The following is a 17,764-nucleotide window of genomic DNA, read 5'->3' as shown; positions in this document are numbered from 1 at the left end:
AGACGTCATTTTAGGAAACCAAACAAATTTCCTGTGAGAAGCCACAGGTGGTACAAACATGTTACTTATGTGCAGTTGAACACACACACACACAAAGATAAATATATATAAAAAAAAAAAAAATTTCCCGTCTCACCCCTATGGGTGGTGTGTGTCTTCCTTAATCTCGGGTCCTCTACCAGAGACCTTGGAGTTTGAGGGTTCTTCGCAGTATCGTAGCTGTTCCTAGCACTGCGCTCTTCTGGACTGAGATCTCTGATGTTGTTCCTGGGATCTGTTGGAGCCACTCTCCCAGTTTGGGGGTCACAGCCCCGAGGGTGCCGATTACCACGGGGACCACTGTTGCCTTCACCTTCCACATCTTTTCTAGCTCTTCTTTAAGCCCTTGGTATTTCTCCAGCTTCTCATGTTCCTTCTTTCTGATGTTGCTGTCACTTGGGATTGCTACATCTACCATTATGGCCTTCTTCTGTTTGTCCACCACTACTATGTCCGGTTGGTTAGCCATCACCTGTTTGTCGGTCTGTATCTGGAAGTCCCACAGGATCTTAGCTCGGTCATTCTCCCTCACCTTTGGAGGCGTGTCCATTTTGACCTTGGGACCTCCAGCCCATACTCGGCACAGATGTTCCTGTACACTATGCCGGCCACTTGGTTATGGCGTTCCATGTACGCTCTGCCTGCTAGCATCTCACAACCTGCTGTTATGTGCTGGATTGTCTCAGGGGCATCTTTGCACAGCCTGCACCTGGGGTCCTGCCTGGTGTGGTAGACCCCGGCCTCTATCGATCTTGTGCTCAGGGCCTGTTCTTGTGCTACTACGATCAGTGCCTGTGTGCTGTCTTTCAGTCCAGCTTTTTCCAGCCACCGGTAGGACTTTTCGATATCAGCCACTTCTTGTATCTGTCGGTGGTACATGCCGTGCAGGGGTTTGTCCTGCCATGATGGTTCTTGCTCTTCTTCCTCTGCATTGGGCTTCTGTTGCCTGAGATATTCACTAAGTATTCCATCGCTTGGGGCCATCTTCCTGATGTACTCATGGATCTTGGTTGTTTCATCTTGGATGGTGGCTCTGACGCTCACCAGTCCCCGGCCTCCTTCCTTCCTCTTAGCATACAATCTCAGGATGCTGGATTTGGGGTGAAGTCCTCCATGCATTGTGAAGAGCTTCCTTGTCTTGACATCAGTGGCTTCTATGTCCTCTTTTGGTCAGCTTATTATGCCAGCGGGGTATCTGATGACCGGCAGGGCATAGGTGTTGATGGCTTGGACCTTGTTCTTCCCATTTAGCTGACTTCTTAGGACTTGCCTTACTCTCTGTAGGTATTTGGCTGTGGCTGCTCTCCTTGCGGCTTCTTCCAGGTTCCCATTTGCCTGTGGGATTTAAAGGTACTTGTAGCTGCCCTCAACATCCGCTATGCTGCCTTCTGGGAGTTCAACTCCTTCAGTCCTGACAACCTTCCCTCTCTTTGTTATCATTCGACCACACTTGTCCAGTCCAATGTCGTTGCTGTATATCCTGGTGGTGTGGATCAGTGAGTCGATGTCTCGCTCAGTCCTGGCATACAGCTTGATGTCATCCATGTACAGGAGGTGGCTGATGGTTGCCTCATTTCGCAGTCGGTATCCGAAGCCAGTCTTAGTGATGATCTGGCTGAGGGGGTTCAGGCCTATGCAGAACAGCAGCGGGGACAGAGCATCTCCTTGGTAGATGCCGCACTTGATGGAGACTTGTGCTATCGGCTTGAGGTTGGCTACTAGGGTTGTTTTCCACAGTCCCATTGAGTTCCTTATGAAGGTTCTTAGGGTCCTATTGATGTTGTACAGTTCCAGGCATTCCAGGATCCATGTGTGAGGCATTGAGTTGAGGCCCCACTCATGTATTGAGCCATGTGCCTACTCATCTTAGCCGCTATGATGCCCGACAGGAGCTTCCATGTTGTGCAGAGGCAGGTTATCGGACGGTAGTTGGATGGGACTGCTCCCTTTTGGGGGTCCTTCAGGATCAGGACTGTCCTGCCTTCAGTTAGCCATTCTGGGTGGGTCCCATCCATTAGCAGGTGGTTCATCTGAGCTGCCAGGCGCTCATGGAGGGCAGTTAGCTTCTTTAGCCAGTAGGTGTGGATTATGTCAGGCCCTGGTGCTGTCCAGCTCTTCATGTTTGAGACCCTTTCTCGGATATCTGCCGTTGCGATGGTTACTGGTTCCTGTTCAGGGAGGTTGCTGTGGTCTGCTCTCAGGTCTGCCAGCCACTGGGCATTGGTGTTATGTGATGCCTCCCTCTCCCATATGTTTTTCAAGTATCGTTCAGTCTCCAGCCTTGGTGGGTTGGCCCTCGTGTTACTGCCCTCCCACTGAGAGTACACCTAGGATGGTTGAACATCCTGTTTATTCTCCGTGCTTCTATTTCTCTGGTGTACCTCTTCAGGCGTGTGGCCAGGGCTGTGAGTCGTTGTTTGGCAGTCTCCAGGGCCTCAGGTATGGACAGCCTGCTGTATTTCTTACCCAACTTCATCCCCCTTCTCTGCAGTTCTGACAGTTGGCTAACTTCTCTCCGTGTTGCCCTTATTTTTGCCTCTAACCTCCTTCTCTATGCAGGGTACTGCTCCTTGGTGGTGGATGTATTTTGTGGCCAAGCATCTCAAGGATCACTGTTGCCGTGGTGTATATCAGCTTGTTGGTGATGGTCACAGTGGGGATTGTTTGTAATGCTGCATTCACATCTTCTAGTAGACTTTCAGAGAGTACTTCACTTAGTCTTGGTAACCGGCTGCGGAGGTTCCAGGTGTCCATCTTGCCTACGATCTTCACTCTCAGGTCAGCTGCTCTTGTGTTGAGCGTGTCGTTGGGGCTTGGTACCCAATCTCGGGTGGGGGTGGTGTTGTTTCCCCCCTGACCTGGCGTCCTGGCTCCCCCTGGCGTAGCATTTGTGTTGTATTTCTTCAATCTCTAGTTGTGATAGCAGCTGCTGTTTGCGGATGTTGGAACACTGAGCTACTAGATGCTTTGGCCCTAGTGTGGATGCTGGGTTTCGGAGTTTCCATAGGTCCCACATCCTCTTCATGTAGCCCCTATCGCTGGGGTTACTCATGTAGTAGCATTCCAACAGTTCTCTGTTATCAGCCCTCGTCCATGAGTGTCTTGTTCCAGTAGCCCATTTCCCATCAGGTTGCCCTGGTCCCTTAGCACCTGACGCGGACCTTGTTGACCCGGGCGACGTCCGAGCCGGTATGACTCCATCATAGCGGCTAAGATGAGTAGGCACATGGCTCAATACATGAGTGGGGCCCAGAAAGGAATGGGTAAGGACACCAGGGGAGCAAAACACCAACTACTGGTCGATAAAGCGGTCGCTCGAGACTGTAAGACCAGACAGACCAACCTGTGCAAGCTGTATGCCAGGACTGAGCGAGACATCGACTCACTGAGCCACACCACCAGGATATACAGCAGCGACATTGGAATGTCATTTGGTCTGGACAAGTGAGGTCGAATGATAACAAAGAGAGGGAAGGTTGTCAGAACTGAAGGAGTTGAACTCCCAGAAGGCAGCATAGCAGATGTTGAGGGCAGCTACAAGTACCTTGGAATCCCACAGGCAAATGGGAACCAAGAAGAAGCCGCAAGGAGAGCAGCCACAGCCAAATACCTACAGAGAGTAAGGCAAGTCCTAAGAAGTCAGCTAAATGGGAAGAACAAGGTCCAAGCCATCAAAACCTACGCCCTGCCGGTCATCGGATACCCCGCTGGCATAATAAGCTGGCCAAAAGAGAACATAGAAGCCACTGATGTCAAGACAAGGAAGATCTTCACAATGCATGGAGGACTTCACCCCAAATCCAGCATCCTGAGACTGTACGCTAAGAGGAAGGAAGGAGGCTGGGGACTGGTGAGCGTCAGAGCCACCATCCAAGATGAAACGACCAAGATCCATGAGTACATCAGGAAGATGGCCCCAAGCGACGGAATACTCAGTGAATATCTCAGGCAACAGAAGCCCAATGCAGAGGAAGAGGAGCAGGAACCATCATGGCAGGACAAACCCCTGCACAGCATGTACCACCGACAGATACAAGAAGTGGCTGATATCGAAAAGTCCTACCGGTGGCTGGAAAAAGCTGGACTGAAAGACAGCACAGAGGCACTAATCGTAGCAGCACAAGAACAGGCCCTGAGCACAAGATCGATAGAGGCTGGGGTCTACCACACCAGGCAGGACCCCAGGTGCAGGCTGTGCAAAGATGCCCCTGAGACAATCCAGCACATAACAGCAGGTTGTAAGATGCTAGCAGGCAGAGCGTACATGGAACGCCATAACCAAGTGTACAGGAACATCTGTGCCGAGTATGGGCTGGAGGTCCCAAGGTCAAAATGGGACACACCTCCAAAGGTGAGGGAGAATGGCCGAGCTAAGATCCTGTGGGACTTCCAGATACAGACCGACAAACAGGTGATGGCTAACCAACCGGACATAGTAGTGGTGGACAAACAACAGAAGAAAGCCATAGTGGTAGTTGTAGCGATCCCAAGTGACAGCAACATCAGAAGGAACACGAGAAGCTGGAGAAATACCAAGGGCTTAAAGAAGAGCTAGAAAAGATGTGGAAGGTGAAGGCAACAGTGGTCCCCGTGGTAATCGGCACCCTCGGGGCTGTGACCCCCAAACTGGGAGAGTGGCTCCAACAGATCCCAGGAACAACATCAGAGATCTCAGTCCAGAAGAGCGCAGTGCTAGGAACAGCTAAGATACTGCGAAGAACCCTCAAACTCCCAGGTCTCTGGTAGAGGACCCGAGATTGAGGAAGACACACACACACCACCCATAGGGGTGAGAAGGGAAATTTTTTGTATCTACTGAAGTGGGCTACTGGAACATGACCTTCATGGATGAGGGCTGAGAATAGAGAACTGTTTTAATGCTACTACGTGAGTTATCTCAGGGAGAGGCGTTATATGAAGAAGATGTGGGAGCTATGGAAACTTTGAAACCCACCATCTAGACTAGCTCTGAAACAACTAGTAGCTCAGTGTTTCAACATCTGCAAATGGCAAATGCAACAATGCAAACTACCAAGCCACCGTGCACCCCAGTTTTTTAATTATGTGAAAATAGTTTCTCCCAGGGCAGCATGGTGGATGAGTGGTTAGCACCGTTGCCTCATAGAAAGAAGGTCCCAGGTTTGCAACCCGCCAGGGACCTTTCTGTGTGGAGTTTGCATGTTGTCTCTGTGCTTGTGTGGGTTTTTTCCAGGTACCCGGTTAGCCGGACAGGAACAGGCTCTGAGCACAAGATCAAGAGACGCTGGGCCACAAGTGCAGGCTGTGCAAAGATGCCCCTGAAACGCTGTTTCGCTTCATGCTTCATTGCTTCAAAATGTTTCAAAGCTTTTCATTGGCTCATAGTCTTTCATTGTGTGTCATTGGCTCGTGGCGTTTCAGTGCATTCTGAGCCAATGACAGCTTGACAGGTTTGACAGATTTGAGTGGTTTGGTGCCATACCAGCTATATAAGATGCATCATTATGCTTCAAAATGGGGTTGTGAGGTGATAGAGATTTGGAGAGTGAGAGTGAGAGTATTTTGGCAAGTTTCATGGCGAGTCCCACAAATAAGCGACGTTCTAAAGTTTGGGATCATTGATCATTTTGACGACAGTGTGCCAGTCGGCAGAAGACACGCCATTGGAGACTGCAACAACATCTGCCAGTGCTGGTGAAGAAAATTACAACTTGTGGGCTTTACTGGACAACTATGTAGAGTCTCAGCACCGCACCAGCAGTGCATCTGCCAGCGTTGCAGTGGAGATCCAGAGGTATGCATGTTGATTACTGTTGAAACATCAGTTGTTTTATTGAGTCATTCATTGTCTTACTGTCTGTGTCATAGATATTTGAAAGAACAAATTCTTACAAGAGCAGAGGATCCCCTGAAGTACTGGGTGGCACGAAAGACTTTATATCCTACACTGTGGAAACTTGCATGCAAGTATCTGTGCATCCCAACATCATCCGTTCCCTGTGAAAGGATATTTTCCAAAGCTGGGGAGCTAGTCAGCCAGAAGAGGAGCCGACTGAAGCCTGCGACAGTAGAAAAAATTATATTTCTCAATAAAAACCTGTGAAGGCAAATAACTTGTCTGCTTCTGTGAATAATCATTCCAAATCAACCATACAAGTCCCCAAATGACAAACCATTAGCTTTAACCCTCTGGGGTCGACGCACGCGCCGGCGTAATTCAAGTCGAAAACAAATCATCACTTTTTATTTAATCCGTATGAACGTAAGGAGAAGTCAGTTTTTTCCTGTCTCACCTCATTACAGGTAATGCGGTCCCGCCTTGTACACTGTTCACTGTTCACATGTAAATAATCTCAGGTGAACCAGGTAAATATGTGCACGCCCCGAGAAATGACATAAAACGTCAAACTTCATCATAGAATTTACTCACTTTTTCTGCGCGTTTCAATGATAGAGCGTCACGGACATGATGAAGCGCTTCTTGTATTCCACACAGAGACAAATAGTTTAGCTTGTCCTCAGAGTAAAAACACTGATTTTAACTCAAATGAGGATCGTTTGGCTCCTCATTATGTTGTATTGTGCTGCACTAATCCGTCCCATCTACATTGACTGAAAGGCTCATTATGCGCGTCTTTGTCTGGTCGTTCAGTGTGTCTTTTGTCTTCTCAGGTAAATCACATGACTATTCACCCTCAGACACATCCTCTTGCATATGGCCTTTCTGGACAAAAAGTGTCTTAGAAAATTTAAATCAGTGTATTGTTTACTGTGAATGTGTGAACAAGATGACATTCACAGCACTCTGAAGTAAACACTTTAGCCTACAACATGCAGGTCTCCAAAGTCTTGTGAACCAATGTTCTGTTTGTGTTTTATGGTCTTATTTCAGTGAGTAAAAAGTTGTAGTTTTTCACTAACCATGCATAAACACTTTTTTCTCAAAAACACAATCATGTATAAACTTGCTGCTCACATATTATTGTAGCCAATTTTGTGCTGATTACAGTGTTATTAGACTTTAGACATTAATATGTATAAAAGACTGAAAAAAGCACAAATGTCCTTCAAAACACTTCACACACACAAAAAAAAAATGTTTCTGAATTCAACACCATGATCATTTACAAAGTTGGAAATATCTCTAATCCTGTTAGGGACATTTAACCCTTAATATAATTTGCATTGATTCTTTGGGTTTATCTGGAATGTGTTTTAGAGTATGGGGGAGAGCATCTGCATATTTTATTGTAATGACGATATAATCATTATTTGGTATGAATGAACAAAACACTTAAATGACCACACAGACTTTTCTGAACTTTTATTGCTGTCATGGGATTGAAACAGTGCCAGTGCTTCAGTCGTGCTCTTCAGAGGTTGACCAGATGTCACTGTCACTGAAGTCTTGAAGCTTTGAATCTTTTTCGGCACAATTGTTAGGAAAGCCTCAGTGCTTCATGAGGCTTCACTTGCCCACCACTAATAATAATAATTATAATAATAATAATAATAAGATAATGGACTTGTTTCGATACTTGTCCTCCTAGACCTTAGTACTGCATTCGACACCATTGACCACAACATCTTATTACAGAGACTGGAGCATGTGATTGGTATCAGAGGAACAGCGTTAAAGTGGTTCCAATCCTATTTATCGGACAGATTCCAGTTTGTTCATGTCCATGATGAACCTTCCACATGAACAAAAGTTAGTTATGGAGTTCCACAAGGCTCCGTGCTAGGACCGATTCTGTTCACCCTGTACATGCTTCCTTTAGGCTATGTCATTAGGAAGCGCTCTATTATTTACCACAGCTATGCAGATGACACTCAGTTGTATCTATCTATTAAACCTGTTACCACAAACCAGTTAACCAGACTTCAAGCCTGTCTAACTGACATAAAGGCCTGGATGACCAGTAACTTTTTACTTTTAAACTCGGAGAAAACAGAAGTCATTATATTTGGGCCAAAAAATCTCAGAAATAACTTTTCTAAAATTATAGCTACTCTAGATTACGTAACCCTGGCCTCCAGCACTACTGAAAAAAACATTGGAGTTATTTTTGACCAGGACAGGTCCTTTAACTCACACATAAAACAAATTTCTAGAACTGCATTCTTTCACCTGCGCAACATTTTTAAAATTAGGAACATCCTGTCTCAAAATGATGCAGAAAAACTAGTCCATGCATTTGTTACCTCAAGGCTAGATTACTGTAACTCATTACTATCTGGATGTCCCAATATCTTAATAAAAAGCCTCCAATTAATCCAGAATGCCGCAGCCAGAGTCCTGACAGGAACTAGCAAGAGAGATCATATTTCTCCTATATTGGCTTCTCTTCATTGGCTCCCTGTAAAATATAGAATAGAATTTAAAATCCTTCTTCTCACATACAAATCCCTTCATAATCAAGCTCCTTCATACCTTAAAGACCTCATAGTACCATATTATCCCAATAGACCACTTCGCTCTCAGAGTGCAGGTCTACTTGTGGTTCCCAGAGTTTCCAAAAGCAGACTGGGAGGCAGAGCCTTTAGTTATCAAGCTCCTCTCCTGTGGAACCAGCTCCCAGCCTGGGTTCAGGAGGCAGACACTCTCTGTACTTTTAAGGCTAGACTTAAAACCTTCCTCTTTGACAAAGCATATAGTTAGGGCTGGCTTCAGGCAACCCTGAACCATCCCTTAGTTATGCTGCTATAGGCCTAGACTGCCCGAGGACCATCGGTGCACTGAGCTCCCCTACCCTAACCCCCTCCCCTCCCCTCTCTTCCTCTCCTCCCACCTCATGTATATTCCACCATTGAATGTTATTAACATTGTGCTCTCTCTCTCCCCTAGTTTGTGCTCTCTCCCTCTCTCTCTGTTCTCTCTGTACCTTCTGCAGCTGTCCCTGGTCCTGGAGCTGTATATCGCTGATGTGCAGTTACTGGTCCCAACAACCTGCACTGTTCTCCCTGTCTGTCTTTGTGTGTCTATATGTGGCCCTGTGATGGACTGGTGACCTGTCCAGGGTGTACCCCTGCCTTCCAACCGAGAGAGAGCTGGGATAGGCTCCAGCAGATCCCCGTGACCCTGAGCCAGGAAAAGCGGGTATAGAAGATGGATGGATGGATGTATGCAGAATGTTGAAATTGCTTTAACATTCATGCTAATATTGAATTACATGCAATGCACTGCATTGGTTTCTATCAAAATATAAAAAAACCCACCCACTGTTTTAATCACACCCTTGATCTTGTTCTGACATATAACATTGAAATTGAACATTTAACAATGTCTGTGTTACGGTTCTGCCAGGTTTCCCCCCTGGAAATCACCACTATTCGTCTCACCTGTTCCCAAGTCACTCACCTGCACCTCCTCTGCACTCTCCCTCTTGTATAAAGGCACTTCCCTCACTCCTAGTCACTGTCGGATCTCAGTAACATTCCCATGGACACACCATTCCTGTTTCCTCGTTTCCTGCAATATTGTGAGTACCGAAATAAAAACCTTAAACATGTTCCTTGTTTCTGTCTCTGAGGGTGTCCGTTACAGAAGATCCGACCGACACCGAACAAACAGGAGGAGATCTTCGGACTCATACCCGAAGCCTGAATCTCCCTGGCCCTCTCTGTAGACGCATCCTGGGCCGTCGCCGCGGCCATCTCAGCCACAGCTCCGCCAGATGGCTCCCCAGCCTCTTCCCCCCTGGCAGGAACTTAAGGCAAGACCCTGGACCCTGAAGCCGCCGTGCACCGACGCACCCGTTCTCCCTTCTTCCCAGTTTCTCTGGAGTATCCCGAGGACCCAGAGTATCCTGAGGAGCCGATGTATCCCGAGGAACCGATGTATCCCGAGGAGCCGATGTATCCTGAGGAGCCGATGTATCCCGAGGAGCCGGGAGTATCCCGAGGATCTAGAGTTTCTGCGGCACCGATTAGAACCAAGGGATCTCCTTTACTATTCAGATGGGGAGGGCTTCAACGATGAGGACTGGGACCTCTTTTGGACGGACCTCATCGGGGATTCCCACCAAAACTCCTTCTGCGGTACCCGTCTGGCAAGGAGGTTCAGAGGACATCCACCTGACCTGCTGTCAGAAATCGCCGCCGTCTCTCCAGCCATCGCCGTCTCCAGGGTCTCTCCAGCCGTCGCCGTCTCCATGGTCTCTCCAGCCATCGCCGTCTCCAGGGTCTCTCCAGCCGTCGCCTTCTCCAGGGTCTCTCCAGCCGTCGCCGTCTCCAGAGTCTCTCCAGCCGTCGCTGTCTCCAACGTTCCCAGAGCCTCCCGAGTCGCCGCTGAGTCTCAGGTCACCACCCCTGCGGCAGAAACCTGAGATCCCCGAGTCACCACTGCCACGACTGCCGTTAGAGCCCACCGAGCTGGCGCCATCAGAGTCCCCGGAGCCGCCGCCACCGCAGCTGCCACTGCCGCTGCCGCGGTCCCCTGAACCACCACCTCCGCAGCTGTCACCACCGCTATCGCGGTCTCCGGAACCACCGCCACCGCAGCGGCAACTGCCGCTGCCGCGGTCTCCGGAACCGCCGCCTCCGCAGTCTCTACCGCCGCGGCCGCGGTCTCTGGAACCACTGCCACCGCAGTCTCTACCGCCGCGGCCGCGGTCTCTGGAACCACTGCCACCGCGGCTGCTGCCTCTCCACAGTCTCCAGTCTCCAGTCTCCTCTGTCCCCAGTTCCCAGTCTCCAGTCTCCTCTGTCCTCAGTTCCCAGTCTCCAGTCTCCTCTGTCTCCAGTTCCCAGTCTCCAGTCTCCTCTGTCCCCAGTTCCCAGTCTCCAGTCTCCTCTGTCCCTAGTCTCCAGTCTCCTGTCTCCTCTGTCCTCTGTCCCCAGTCTCCAGTCTCCTCTGTCCCCAGTCTCCAGTCTCCTCTGTCCCCAGTCTCCTCTCTGCTCTGTCTCTAGTCTCCTCTCTCCCCAGTCTCCAGTCTCCAGTCTCCTCTGTCCCCAGTCTCCGGTCTCCTGTCTCCTCTGTCCTCTGTCCCCAGTCTCCAGTCTCCTCTGTCCCCAGTCTCCTCTGTCCTCTGTCCCCAGTCTCCAGTCTCCTCTGTCCCCAGTCTCCTCTGTCCCCAGTCTCCTCTCTCCTCTGTCTCTAGTCTCCTCTCTCCCCAGTCTCCAGTCTCCAGTCTCCTCTGTCCCCAGTCTCCGGTCTCCTCTGTCTCCAGTCTCCTCTCTCCCCAGTCTCCAGTCTCCTCTCTCCCCTGTCCCCAGTCTCCTCTGTCCCCTGTCCCCAGTCTCCTCTGTTCCCTGTCCCCAGTCTCCTCTGTGCCCTTCTACCACAGTAGCTCTTGAATCTTCTGTAAGACCTGTTATCTTTACACTGCTTCTTTTCCATAGATCTCTCTGAGTTCACGTCAACAGTTGCTTCATCTAAATCATCAGCCTGTCCCTTAGACCCCATCCTGACTAGACTGCACAAAGACACACTGCCAGAAACTGACTAATCTTTATTATCCATCCATCCATCCATCTTCTACCGCTTATCCGGGGCCGGGTCGCGGGGGCAGTAGCTGAATCAGGGATACCCAGACTTCTTTCTCCCTGGACACTTCCTCCAGCTCTTCCGGGGGGACACCGAGGCGTTCCCAGGCCAGCCGGGAGACATAGTCCCTCCAGCGTGTCCTGGGTCTTCCCCGGGGCCTCCTCCCGGTGGGACATGCCCGGAACACCTCCCCGGGAAGGTGCCCAGGAGGCATCCGAAACAGATGCCCGAGCCACCTCAACTGACTCCTCTCGATGTGGAGGAGCAGCGGCTCTACTCCGAGCTCCTCCTGGGTGACCGAGCTCCTCACCCTATCTCTAAGGGAGCGCCGCTTGTAGGCGCGATCTCGTTCTTTCGGTCATGACCCAGAGCTCATGACCATAGGTGAGAGTAGGAACGTAGATTGACCGGTAAATCGAGAGCTTCGCCTTCCGGCTCAGCTCCTTCTTCACCACAACGGACCGGTACACCGACCGCATTACTGCTGCCGATGCCCCGATCCGTCTGTCAATCTCACGTTCCGTGCTTCCCTCACTCATGAACAAGACCCCGAGATACTTAAACTCCTCCACTTGAGGCAGGATCTCTCCCCTGGCCTGGAGATGGCAAACCACCTTTTTCCGGTTGAGTACCATGGCCTCGGACTTGGAGGCGCTGATTCTCATCCCAGCCGGTTGCAAACCGAGTGTGAAGTGCACGCTGGAGATCCTGGCTCGATGGAGCCAACAGGACAACATCATCTGCAAAAAGCAGAGATGAAATCCTGTGGTCCCCGAACTGGACTCCCTCCGGCCCCTGGCTGCGCCTAGAAATTCTGTCCATGAAAGTAATGAACAGAACCGGTGACAAAGGGCAGCACTGCGGGAGTCCAACGTGTACTGGGAACAGGTCTGACTTACTACCGGCAATGCGAACCAAGCTCCTGCTCCATTTGTACAGAGACCGGATAGCCCCCAGCAAAGGGCCCCGGACCCCATACTCCTGGAGCACCTCCCACAGGATGTCACGAGGGACCCGGTCGAACGCCTTCTCCAAGTCCACAAAACACATGTGGACTGGTTGGGCAAACTCCCATGAACCCTCGAGCACCCTCGAGAGTGTGTAGAGCTGGTCCAGTGTTCCGCGCCCAGGACGGAAACCGCATTGTTACTCCTGGATCCGAGGTTCGACCACCGGCCGGATCCTCCTCTCCAGCACCCTGGCATAGACCTTCCCCAGGAGGCTGAGGAGTGTGATCCCTCTTTAGTTGGAACACACCCTCCGGTCCCCCTTCTTAAAAAGAGGAACCACCACCCCGGTCTGCCAATCCAGGGGTACTGTCCCCGAACGCCACGCGATGTTGCACAGGCGTGTCAGCCATGACAGCCCAACAACATCCAGAGACTTGAGGTACTCGGGACGGATCTCATCCACCCCCGGTGCTTTGCCACCGAGGAGCTGTCGAACTACCTCAGTGACTTCATCTTGGGTGATGGATGGATCAGCCTCCGAATCCCCAGCCCCTGCTTCCCTTATGGAAGACATGTTGACAGGATTGAGGAGATCCTCGAAGTATTCCTTCCACCGTCCGACAATATCCCCAGTCGAGGTCAGCAGCTCACCACTTCCACTGTAAACAGTGTTGGTAGAGCACTGCTTCCCCCTCCTGAGGCGCTGGACGGTTTGCCAGAATTTCTTCGGGGCTGACAGGTCTCTTCTCCATGGCCTCACCGAACTCCTCCCATACCCGAGTTTTTGCCTCCATCACCGCCTGTGCTGCAGCACGCTTGGCCCTGCGGTACCTATCAGCTGCTTCGGAAGTCCCACAAGCCAACCAAGCTCGGTAGGACTCCTTCTTCAGCTTGACGGCATCCCTTACCTCCGGTGTCCACCACCGGGTTCGGGGATTGCCGCCACGACAGGCATCCGAAACCTTACAGCCACAGCTCCTAGCCGCCGCATCGACAATGGAGGTGGAAAACATGGTCCATTCGGACTCAATGTCCCCAGCCTCCCCCAGGATCTGGTAGAAGCTCTCTCGGAGGTGTGAGTTAAAGACCCCTCTGACAGAGGGTTCGGCCAAACATTCCCAACAGACCCTCACAATACATTTGGGCCTGCCAGGTCCAATAACTACAAAGTCAATCATTGACCTGTGGCTTAGGGTGTCCTGGTGCCATGTGCACTGATGGACACCCTTATGCTTGAACATGGTGTTCGTTATGGACAAACTGTGACTAGCACAGAAGTCCAACAACACAACACCACTCGGGTTCGTATCGGGGAGGCCGTTCCTCCCAATCACGCCCCTCCAGGTTTCACTGTCGCTCCCCACGTGAGCGTTGAAGTCCCCCAACAGAATTATGGAGTCCCCGGTAGGAGCACCTTTCAGCACCCCCCCGAGAGACTCCAAAAAGGCCGGGTACTCTGCACTGTTGTTCGGCCCATAGGCCGAAACAACAGTGAGAGACCTATCCCGGACCCGAAGGCGCAGGGAAACGACCCTTTCACTCTGGGGGAAAACTCCAACACATTGCGGCTGAGCTGGGGAGCTATGAGCAAGCCCACACCAGCTCGCCGCCGCTCACCGCGAGCAACTCCAGAGTAGAAGAGGGTCCAGCCCCTCTCAAGGAGCTGGGTTCCAGAGCCCAGGCTGTGCGTGGAGGTGAGCCCGACTATCTCTAGTCGGTACCGCTCGACCTCCCGCACAAGCTCAGGCTCCTTCCCCCCCAGTGAGGTGACATTCCATGTCCCTAGAGCCAGTTTCAGCATCCAGGGATCGGGTCGCCGAGGTCCCCGTCCTCGACCACTGCCCGATCTACTATGCACCGCCCCCTTATGGACAGAAGGGCGGCCCCAAGTCGCTCTTTCGGGCTTTGCCCGGCTGGGCCCCATGGGGGGAGACCCAGCCACCAGGCGCTCGCATACGGGCCCAAACCCCAGGCCTGGATCCAGGGTGGGGCCCCGGCTTCGCCATGCCGGGCGACGTCACGGTCCTTGTTGGTCTTTCCATGAGAGATCACTGAACCGCTCTTAGTCTGGTCCGTCACCTAGGACCTGTTTGCCTTGGGAGACCCTACTAGGGGCATATAGCCCCAGACAACATAGCTCCTAGGATCATAAGGACACTCAAACCCCTCCACCACGATAAGGTGGCGGTTCAAGGAGGGGTAATCTTTATTAGACCTGGTCAATTTATCTCTTTAAATAGGCTACGTGCCTCAGGCTTTTAAAATTGTATTACTCAGACCCAACATATCCAACCTACATTTTATAATGCAACCACAGGGGGGCGCAATCCAGTGTCTTTATGTGCCGTTCCCAAGTCTGCTAAATGCAGAGGGTTGTGTCAGGAAGGGCATCCAACGTAAAAATTTAAGCCAAATCAAACATGCGAATCACAAATATGACTTCCATACCAGATCGGTCACGGCCGGGGTTAACAACGACTACCACTGGTGCTGCCAGAGGAAATTGGACTACTGTTGGTCAAAGAAGGAGAGGAGGAAGGCGTGTTCATGGACAAAGAGAGAAGAGGAAGGGCAGGAGTGTAGGACTTAGAGTAGGAACTTTGAACGTTGGGACTTTGTCAGGGAAAACTAGAGAGTTGGCTGATATGATGGAGAGAAGAAAGGTGGATATCTTGTGTGTTCAGTTATCCCTAGTGGTGAGAGAGAGGTGATCAGGGCAGACTTCAACAGACGTTGGTGAGGGAAACAGAGGTGACGAGGAAGTGATGGGTATGTTTGGTATGCAGGACAGGAATGCAGAAGGACCGATGGTGGTAGACTTCGCAAAAAGGATGGAAATGCAGGTGTTGACCAAGATCCAGGGCAGGAGGGAGGGGAACGAGGAGAAAAGTGCCAAAGGGCTGGTGGGGGGAAAGACAGTCCGGGGGTCTGCCCGTATACTGGCCCGTATATTGTCCTGAGGTCTGAGGCCATTCGGGAGAACGGCCCCTTAGGTGGATGAAGATCCGATGCTGTTTGGGAGGATGACCTCTGAGGTGGAAAGAGGTTCGGGACGGTTTGGGAGGATGGCCTCTGAGGCAAGAAAAGGACCATGTCCGTTTGGGAGCATGGCCCCTGAGGCGAGAGAAGGTCCAAGGCCGTTTGGGTTGGACGGCAGCTGAGGCGAGAGAAGGTCCAGGACGACCTCTCAGGTGGGCGTGGATCCTGGACCGCCTTGATGAATTAGGCAGAGAAGTCGTCCATGGAGACACTAGCTGAGGAAGTGGCACTGGAGACGCTGGCCGAAGAGGCAGCACTGGAGGTGCTGGCCAAAGAGGCGACACTGGAGACGCTGGCCAAAGAGGAGGCACTAGAGGCTGAGGTTCGGGCTGCTGCGGCTCTGGAGGCTAAGACTCGGGCTTCTGCAGCTCTGGAGGGAGAGACTCGGGCTACTGTGGCTCTGGAGGGGCGAGACTCGGGCTGCTGCAGTTCTGGAGGGCGAGACTCTGGCTGGGCGGCGAGGCGAGACTGGAAACAGGCTGACCGTAGTCTGAGGCAAAAAGCTGGTAGGTGGCCCGGTGAGTAGCCAGCTGGAAACTCAGGTGAATGGCCAGCTGAAGACTGAGGTTGGGAGTAGGCCCGACCGGAGGGTCAGACGAGAGCCGGGCCGCAGACTCAGGAGAAGCACTGGACGGAGACTGGGGTAAACAGCTGGACAGAGACTCAGGTGAGGGACCAGCCGGAAAATCAAGTGTGAGGCTTATCGAAGACTGAGGTGATGAGCTGGCTGGAGACTGGGACGAAGAGCTAGTCGGGAACTCAACGGGAGAGCCTGCCGGAAACTCAGGTGATTGGCTGGCTGGAGGCTGAGGTGAGGGACTAGCCAGAGACTCAGGGGAGAGGCCAGCTTGGAAATCAGGTGCCAGGCCTGCTGGAGACTCAGGAAAAGAGCTGGTCTGAGACTCAGAGATGGGAAGGGGACCTCAGCGGGGACGCTATCATCGGCGCACTGAGGTTCAGGAAGCAGTACTGAGATTCGCCTCTTCGGATGTCGGTGAGTCCGTCGTCGTCGAGGCTGCTGGTCCAGAGGTTCTGTTTGCTGCTGTGCTGGGTGTTCGAGCTGCTGCGGCTCCAGTGGGTCAGGCGGCGAGGAGATCGCTCGGGGCTCTGGTGGTGAGAAGGCAGCTCAAGGCTCTGGCGGTGAGGTGGCAGCCTGGAACTTCGGCGGCCAGGAGGCGGCTCGGGGTTCCAGTGATGGCGGTTCGGGACTCTGGCAGCCAGATGGGACTGGGCTCAGGTTGCTGGAACGGCAGAGCTGGAGGTAGCAGAGCTGAAGGTTCTCTTTGGGAGTGATGAGGCTGGATAGGATCAGGAATGAGTACATCAGAGGGACAGCTCATGTTAGATGTTTTGGAGAAAAAGCCAGGGAAGCCAGATTGACATGGTTTGGACATGTTCAGAGGAGGGACAGTGAAGGATGCTGAGATTAAAGCTGCCAGGAAGGAAGCCTAGAGGAAGACCAAAGAAGAGGTTGTTGGATGTAGTGAAGGAGGACATGAGGATAGTGGGTGTGGGTGTGAAGGATACAAAGGATAGGGTTAAATGGAGGCAGATGATTCACTGTGGTGACCCCTGAAGGGAGCAGCTGAAAGGAAGTAGAAGAAGATCCAACCAACATTTTATGTCTCAAATCTTTGAAAAGACCATTGCTTAGCAACTATGTGAGCACCTTAACAGAAATGAACAAAGAATGAGTACAGAAACAGCACTATTAAAAGTCAACAACAATCTTCTCTTAGTCTCAGATAATGGACTTATCTCTGTACTTGCCCTGCTAGACATTAGTGCTGCAGTTGACACTACACAGCATCTTATTACAGAGACTGGACCATGTAATTGGAATCAAAGGAACAGTGGTAAAGTGGTTCCAATCTTATTTATTAAACAGATTCCAGTTTGTTCATGTCCATGATGAACCTTCCAGTTAGTTATGGAGTTCCACAAGGTTCTGTGCTAGGACCAATTCTGTTCACCTTGTACATGCTTCCTTTAGGAAAAGTTATTAGAAAGCACTAATTAATTACCACCACTGTTATGCAGATGACTGCACATCAGATATATACAGCTCCAGGACCGACACCTGCAGAAGATACAGAGAGAGAACAGAGAGAGAGGGAGAGAGCACAAACTAGGGGAGGAGAGGAGAGGGGAAGGGAAGGGAGGGTAGAGTTAGGGTAGGGGAGCTCAGTGCACCGATGGTCCTCGGGCAGTCTAGGCCTATAGCAGCATAACTAAAGGGATGGTTCAGGGTTACCTGATGCCAGCCCTA

At 51.3% G+C, this 17,764-nt stretch overlaps 1 protein-coding gene across 1 annotated transcript; it reads right to left on the bottom strand.

The window, feature by feature from the left end:
• Positions 1-10,106: 10,106 nt before the first annotated feature.
• On the bottom strand, positions 10,107-11,425 carry LOC113128126 (glycine-rich cell wall structural protein 2-like). Its single transcript, XM_026303190.1, has 2 exons — positions 11,331-11,425; positions 10,107-10,635 (listed from the first exon to the last, which is right to left on the bottom strand). Exons 1-2 carry the CDS (start codon positions 11,423-11,425, stop codon positions 10,107-10,109), a joined length of 624 nt encoding a protein of 207 aa, XP_026158975.1.
• Between the last annotated feature and the right edge of the window lie 6,339 nt (positions 11,426-17,764).

The sequence above is a fragment of the Mastacembelus armatus genome, chromosome 1 (assembly GCF_900324485.2).
Source record: "Mastacembelus armatus chromosome 1, fMasArm1.2, whole genome shotgun sequence".
Taxonomy (NCBI): domain Eukaryota; kingdom Metazoa; phylum Chordata; class Actinopteri; order Synbranchiformes; family Mastacembelidae; genus Mastacembelus; species Mastacembelus armatus.
Note: the sequence above shows the minus strand (reverse complement) of the source record. Positions and strands in the feature narration are given on the sequence as shown.